The following is an 8,262-nucleotide window of genomic DNA, read 5'->3' as shown; positions in this document are numbered from 1 at the left end:
CTCTACTGCATCTTCCTCCTCCTCCTCCTCCTCTTCTCCTCCTGTTCTTCCCTGTCATCTCCCTCTTCCTCCAGACCCCCTGCCTCCCAGGTGCCAGGAAGAGTAGGCTGCCCAGTCAAAGGCTCTCCTCCAGCGGGCACAAGAGGAGCGGGAGAGGGCCTTGCAGCTCCAGCAGGAGGTAAGGCTCGATGGCGCCGAGCTTCAGAGAGCGACCGCCGTGAGTAAGTGACCTTCACAAACTCGCTCACTTGCTCCAGGAGGCTTTTCAGAGTTCTGCCTCTAATCGGGTCGGGCCAGCTTAAGCGGGCAGTCAACCGCAGTGCCCGATGCCCCGCCATGCCAAGGTCATAGGGTTCAATTCCCAGGGAGATCAAACGCGGATTTAAACAAAAACAAAAAAAAGAGTGCCTGCTTCAGTACTGCAGAAGTCATTTTCAATCGTGGAAGAAGGCCAAACGATTGAATTGTAAAGACTACGATACCCAGAATTCCAGACCGCCTCCATTACTTCTGTTACTAACAAAATAGCTCTTAGATTGCAGGGGTTTTATTAGTTTGGAGATCTTCCCAGAAATGAAGACACACCATAAGTAGTTAAGCACACCCTCCTTCCACACACACACACACACACACACACACACACACACACACACACACACACACACACACACACACACACACACACACACACACACACACCCACACACACACACACACCCACACACACACCCACACACACACACACACACACCAAACTGTGCAAGCAATTTCACCCTTACCGTGCGAGGACAATGCACAGCCATGCCACTGGCTTCTTCTGCCTACGCAGAGAAGCGGTGGACACGGATTATTACAGCATGGCTCTCCCTACCCAGCCATTGTCCGGCGGATTGGCTGTGCGGCCGGCAAGTTTTAGTAATGGGCTGTAATTGCTTGTGTAATTGCACTCCAGGGAATAAAGGGGACACACACACGCACACACACACAATGCGTGCCCAGCGGCCAGGCCTCAAAGGCAGAAGGAGAGTGTGTTCATCTTCAAAACGCTGCCAGCTCCCATCACCCACACACTGTTCTTTTTTAACAATCCTGCTCTCCTCTTCTCTCCCTTGCCCCCTCCTCTTCTCTCTCTCTCCATCTCTCTTTCACTCCATCTCCCTCACCCCCTTTACTCTCCTCTCCTCTCCCTCACTCCCTCTCTCTCTTTCCTCTCTCACACTCACCCCATCTCCATCTCTCTCTTTGTCTCTCTCTCTTTCAGCCCATGTCCCTTACCCTCATTCTTTCTTTCGCTCTCTCCCTCACTCCCACCTCTCTCCCCTTCCCCCTCTTTATCTCTCTCTTCCATCTTTCTCTCTCCCTCCCTCTGTCTTTTCGCTCTGTCTGGGTGGCCAGTGCCTGCGTGCCCATTTTCCACGGGCCCTGCTGGAGGCCGAGGAGAAGCAGGGGCAGCGGGTGGAGCAGCAGGCCCAGCTGGAGGCCCTCGCGGCTGGGCTGAGGGCTGTGCTGGAGGTGGGGAGGAAGCTGGCTGTGAGTGAGAGAGGAGATGCAGAGGGAGAGGGAGAAAAGTGAACCGACAGTGGCCTTAAAGAGGCGCAGGTGTGTGTGTGTGTGTGTCTATGTGATGGAGAACTAACCAACTGGCTCTAGCTCTCTTTGCTCGGCCCATTTACTTTTTGCAAGTGTGTGTGTGTGGGTGTGTGTGTGTGTATGTGTGTGTGTGTGTGTGTGTATTCAGAGGGGGCTCGTTGGAGAAGAGTCTGCAAATTCTTTTTCTATTGATTCCCTTATTTCTTTTCCAGATGGTGTTTATTGTGTGTGTGTGTGTGTGTGTGTGTGTGTGTGTGTGTGTGTGCGTGTGCGTGTGCGTGTGCGTGTGCGTGTGTGTGTGTGTGTGTGTGTTTGCGCGTGCGCACATTTCTCAGAAGTGCGTCTGCCAGTGTGTCACTCGTGTACGTGTACGAGAGGAGTGTGTGAGAGGCTGAGAGGAACACACCGTGGGAGACACACACAGCAGGTCTCACACCTGTAGAACCGGCAAGTGAGCACACTGCTCCCTGTGTGTGTGTGTGTGTGTGTGTGTGTGTGTGTGTGTGTGTGTGTGTCTGTGTATGTGTGTGTGTGTGTGTGTGTGTGTGTGTGTGTGTGTGTCTGTGTAAGTGTGTGTGTGTGTGTGTGTGTGTGTGTGTGTGTGTGTGTGTGTGTGTGTGTGTGTGTGTGTGTCTGTGTATGTGTGTGTGTGTGTGTGTGTGTGTGTGTGTGTGTGTGTGTGTGTGTGTGTGTGTGTGTGTGTGTCTGTGTGCATCTAATGGCAAGCTTGAGTGCTTGCAAGCATTTTGAAGACAAGGGACAAGGGTACCTTATATCCTTACACATACATGTCTTGTGTTTGTGTGTATGCCTATGCATCTCTTTTGTGTGTCATGTACAAACTGTGTGTGTTTGTGTGTGTGTGTGTGTGTGTGACAGGATAGAGCAGCTGGAGGAGACAGTGTTCCACCGCATCACAGGGGAGCCTGTCCTCTGTGAGTAAGAGTTGAAGGTCAGCTCCTGACGTCCTCTTCTGAGGCTCTCCGTTCACCTCTGTACCCATGACAACACTCTCCAGACTGGACTTTCTGGTCTCTTTCTCTTTCTGTCCTCACCGTTTGTCCTTTTCCGTCTGTTTCTCTGTCCGGTGTTATTCGCTCACATCGTGTCTAATACTCTCATCTTCTGAATGAGTTAAAGAGCTTTTACACACACCAACACACACACACACACACACATACTCATTTACACACACTCACTCACTCCATTTCCTAAACTCATGCATAACTCAAGAGTTATGCATGAGTTTAGGAGATGCAGTGAGTGAGTGAGTGAGTGAGTGACACTGCGACAGATAGACACACAAACACACATACACACACATATACACACTATACACACACACACACACACACACACACACACACATCCTATCTTTCTCTCCTCTCTCGTGTCTTTGTCATAGATTCCTGATGACCTTCCTCTGTGACCTTCCCTTCCTAAGAGAAAAGAATATTATGCGCTCGTATGCAAATGGCCTCATGCTGATTCCCATTCCGATTCCGATTCCGAGGTACAGCAGAGGTCTGGCTTTACTAGTCTGCGTGCTCCAGCCAGTCCTCATGCCAGTATGTATATGTCTTCATATAAATGTCGCCATCCTCCCTGACTCCTTCAACCCCTCCCTTCTTCATACTCTCTCTTCCTCTTTCTGTCTCTCTCTCTCTTCTTTATACTCTCTCTTCCTCTTTCTGTCTCTCTCTCTCTTCTTTATACTCTCTCTTCCTCTTTCTGTCTCTCTCTCTCTTCTTTATACTCTCTCTTCCTCTTTCTGTCTCTCTCTCTCTGTTTCTCTCCTTTCCGTCTTCATACTCCATCTCTCTCTCTCTCTCCCTGCTCTCAGAGAGTGCAGTGCAGTTATAAGCAGTGGATCTGACAGATTCCTCCTTCCACCCCGACAACCTGCTGCAGCTGCAGAGAGTAGGCAGGGAGCCTGGCCTCACCGAGACAGGGACGCAGACTGATAATGTCATCAACACCTTCATCTCCTTCTTCTGACTGAAAGAGTCAGTTCAACCAGAGACTTTCTAATGTGGAGACACAGCACTCAAAAAATCCTCCATAGAAATGCATGGGGCTAGTTTGTAACGCCAATATGGCCGTTGTCTACACATATCCCACCCCTTCCTCGGCAAAACGTCGACATGTGAATACATTGAGCCAGTCATGTGGCGTGATGTGAATACATTGAGCCAATCGTGTGTTGTGAACTTGCAGCTGGAGCAAGATTGGTGTCGTGAAGCCTTGCTCTTGCTCTCTTTCTGCCGAAGAGGATGCCCGATGAGTGCCCAAAAAGCGTTGCAATGTGGCCGCTGAGTAGAGGGACTTGCCTAAAAGGACTTTGGTTCAACCCTTTGACTGACAGTCATAGACTCAGGTTGATCTCTCTGCATGAACTGTGTTGAACCCTAAAACTGTTTTCGGGGTAAATGATTTTTCTCATAATTCAGTTTAAACAAACAAGTGTTTTTATTTTCTTTTATCTAATGCAAATTAACATTTCATCTTTACATTCTTTATCTTGTCATCAGTTAATTGCACACCTAATAATTTATTTGTTTGGCCTACTAGGCTATCCTCTAATATTTCTGTTCATTACGTTGATTCAGATTGTTTATTGATAGGTTACGTTCATAGACTCACAAAACGCAAGGCTCTGTTCGGTCTTTTGGAGCGAGATCATGGTTAAAGAACTGGGTGATATGGCCACACGGTGGCAGTAGAGGAACAGGATTGAGGTGGCCAGGTGTGAGACTTTCTAGGGACGCTCTGCATCATATCAAATGTAATACCTCTTTAAGACTGTTATTGTTTGGAGAAAAAAATCTTTCCCTGGCCTTGTCAAGATTATCCAAGCGAAATGGTGGGAATGTAGAACAGAAAGCAAGGTGGTCAGTCTCTTCAACTCTAATTAGTATATAAGGGAACGTATATCACTAGGCATGAGAGGATTTATTTTATTGAAAATGGAGGTATATGTCATGGGATGATAATGCAGGGATAATCTGTTTGATGCGACATCTGCACTGTGTGACCATAACATGGAATCGTTTTGGATGCATTGACGCAAAATGCACGGTGAACATTGGGGGCGCTCTGGGTCTATCATAATCCTGGCGGCGCGTGGCGTCTGTCGTGCGTGATAGTGTGACCGTACGGTGGCAACAGCCATGGGGGGGGCGGGGGGGGGCCGTGTCGGGCCACTGAAACACTGTATCCCGTTAGAGAGAGGAGGGGGAGATAGGGGTGCCCATGTACATTTTGGGAGGGCTGAAACGGCTTGATACCGCCTCCTGGAAAAATGGGGAAAGAAAAAAAATCCCGAAGAAAAAATCCGCTCCGTTAGTGTGTCTGCCAGCCGGAAGATGGGATTTTTTTTATTCCAGTGCACACCTCCCCTTTCTCCTCCCTCTCTTTCTCAAACAAGCCAGTCTGTCAATGTGCCGCCTGCGAGCGTTAGGACAAGTCGGGCCAGGAGGCTTTTGAGCAAGTGAGTAGAAAAGCCATCCAGATCTTTCATGACTCGCCTTATCTGTGTGTTTTAACACACGCAGGAAACTCCTGTGTACAAATTCTATCAAATAGCTGGAACAACATTTTACATATTTACTTATCTTCATGTTCGACTTCGCTTTTTGTTATTGAATATTGACTTTACAATAGATTTCAGCGATTGGATTTTTTTTAATGGTTTCTATGGGTCGCTGCACCTGAAACAACCATTTGATTCCCATCATCGACAGACCTTAATGCTCAAGGCACGCGAATGAGCGTGGGTCACTGGACGTACGGAATTACAAGTTGCATTTGGAGAAGAGGGTGAAAATTGAACAAGGAGCTTCGGCTGCGCAAGGAAACGAAGACAGGACTAAAACTGCGATGAGAAGTCTCGCCTGTATCAACATGTCCTTGTGAGGATGGTTTGCCGAGAGCTGAGGAAATATCTTTGATGTTAAACAATCATTAATTTACGCGCATGTTTTGATTATTTTGTCTTGTTCCCATTCCTCTCGGGGGAGACGAAGAACAAACTGCAGAGAAAGAGTGACAGGGGGAATGGGAGAGAAACCGAACAGAATCCTAACAGATAACAAGACGAGAGACAGGAGAGGACATATAATCGTTAGATATTCTATTGAAACATTTCAATAGACCATTTGTTAAAAACGGATAATATTTTTGAAGCGGAATCAGTTTGTCTGGAAGGACTTGCGTTGAAACGGCAGGACCATAAACACAAGTCATGGATTTGGCATAGCGCGTATTCTAAGGAGACACTAAAATAGGCTATTTTTCTATTTGATACATTTTCACCGTGGCCTTTTATTGTGGACGTAAACTTATTTTCAGTGAATCGAAATATTTATTTTCTGTTGGCTTTTTCCTTTGGGGTGCTTTTATCCATGCCAGTGCCTAGAACACCTATCCCCTAACAGCGAACCACCTACAGCCTAGGCTACATCGGGCTTCAACGCTTTGCATCGGAGAGTCTAGTCCTTTTACCTTTGGGAAACAGAATCCCTTGGCATTGATGGGGGCGAGTAAACGGGATTTTGCTTTTGAAATGGAGAGTCGGAGCTGTGGGAATGGATGGGGAATTCTGCTAATATTCTTAGTGGATTTACTTGGAATCTCTGCGACCAACATGGAGCCCATCTACTGGAATTCCTTGAACAAAAGGTAAGACCCGAAACTAAGCGCGTTTGGCAAAGTGTTTATTTGTGAGATTCCAACGTGTTCGAGTGGGTAAATCCCATCTTATCGCACTCGTATGTGGAGATAAGCGTGGATAGTTCTGAAGATTTCCTCCCCGGTGCTCTTGGAAAGAGTTCAATAAAAAAGCCTGGCCATTGACGAGCTCGGCGAATAGCTCATCAAGGAGTCTGCAGAAGTTATGGGCATGCTGCTGCCAGACTAATAAATGCCAGATTTCATTGACTGTGTGTGTTGAGGAATTTTACGACAAGCAAAGGAAGTTGGGTCATTATGTGCTGCCTTCTTTATATTCTATTTCAGCCTGGTTGGGCTACAACAACCAAAACACAAACAACTTTCACATTTAAAAGAGGGATCTAAACCACCAAATGTTAGAGGGCAAAATATATATAGCCTATTTTATAAAATCAGATAGAACGTAAAACAAACGTATGCATGTGTTGCTGAAACAACCAAAGGCTTAGCGCACTGATGCGTGTAACAAAAACCTTTCTAAATACCGTATAGCATTCTTTCTATGAGTGTAGAAATCCCCTTAAGGTTAACCTTACATGTTAGTTTAGATTGCCACCCATGTTTCACATTTGGAGAAGGAAATGGAGGCAACTCGTTTACTAAGGAATTATGTTAGTCAAACATCACTTGATGAATGTCTTTGGGGACAAGCCGAAGGTTAGTTCGTGCTCGATTTTAACGCATTGCTTTTGTGATAACAGTGAACTTTTATTGAACTAGCTGGTTGTAGCCTACTCTTTACTGGCTTTTGTTTTCTGTGTTTAAAACGCTGCCCACGCTCACTTGTCGGAGCAATTCCCACTATAAAGACAATCAAAGGACAAATTCAAGCCTGGCTCTCCCACACCGGGGTCGTTTGTCATGTAGGCTATTGCTTGTTTAAGTGGACACCCGACGCTGCCGGTCTAAATCGGTATGTAGGTTATGCAGGGCCCATTAGCAATGCCATGGGGCCCTTGAAAGACGAATAGGTTTTTAATGTGTCCATGTGGCAGTCGTGGGTCCCTTCGCCTCGACAGATGCTGCAGAGGGGACTCTAACTCTGCCCCGGTCTGTCATCTAGGCTCTTTACACCCACTGTTAATGAGCGATTTTGCCCTTGTTTCCAGGCTAATCTACAGCATAATTTCGTGAGCTGGCTCCCACGGCCTACTAGGCTACAATGATGATTATTTTTTTGTTCTCCAAATTAGTTTTTGACCTATCTTGGTTTTGTGGATAGGTAATGAAACCAATGGGAATATGTGTAGGAATCTGTAAAAGTTACATTTTCTGGTGTGTGTGTGTGTGTGTGTGTGGGGGGGGGTCCGTTCACTGCACCCGCCCCGCACTTTTACGCACGCACACATAATGTTCTCTGTCTCTTTCTCTCTCTCTCTCTCTCTCTCTCTCTCACACACACACACACACACATTATTAACATACAATTGCACTCCATAAACACACTTGCACGCACACCAGCCAACACGCAACTAAACGAATCGAATCGCGTTTGTAGCCTGGAGCTTTTACGGGCCGCCAAACAGACACTTGCATCCTAATTACTGAACGGCAGAGAGCTCTCTTTTGCTCCACACCCACGCTCTCGTCGCCTAATGGGCATCTGTACTGTCTGTACGGCCTGATGGGGCTCCAGGCTACAACAATCTGCGCCAGGCAAAGACAAAAGCTGCCTGCTGTTTAGGATGCTGGTGAATTACCTGAGGAAGGTCCCTGTCTGGTTGCGTGGAATCATGAGGAGTTCTCTCCATATCTGTCTCTAAACAGGAACGCACCGATTTCTTTCTTGTCATTTTTTTTCTTTCTTTCTTTCTTTTTTTTCTGTTTCATTTGAGTCTTTCTCCCTCTCTTTCAGTGTCTGGCGTGCAGGTTTCTACCCTTTCTCTCTCTCTCTCTCTCTTCATATATCTAAATATATATCTATCTATATATATATATATA

The 8,262-nt window shown here is 46.7% G+C and overlaps 1 protein-coding gene across 1 annotated transcript in view; it reads left to right on the top strand.

Annotated features, from left to right (window-relative positions):
• The first annotated feature begins 5,042 nt into the window (after nt 1–5,042).
• Nucleotides 5,043–8,262, top strand: part of efnb3b (ephrin-B3b) — a 52,963-nt gene continuing 49,743 nt past the window's right edge. The window contains exon 1 of the mRNA XM_076289591.1: nt 5,043–6,270. Coding sequence (XP_076145706.1) covers nt 6,122–6,270 — 149 coding nt within the window. The 5' untranslated portion in view covers nt 5,043–6,121. The remainder of the gene's footprint in view (nt 6,271–8,262) is intronic.

Source organism: Alosa pseudoharengus, unplaced genomic scaffold (assembly GCF_046254945.1).
Source record: "Alosa pseudoharengus isolate Yale_2024_CS ecotype anadromous, Long Island Sound unplaced genomic scaffold, YU_APseudo_1.1 YU_APseudo_1.1_scf_17, whole genome shotgun sequence".
NCBI classification, from domain to species: Eukaryota; Metazoa; Chordata; class Actinopteri; order Clupeiformes; family Clupeidae; genus Alosa; species Alosa pseudoharengus.
Note: the sequence above shows the minus strand (reverse complement) of the source record. Positions and strands in the feature narration are given on the sequence as shown.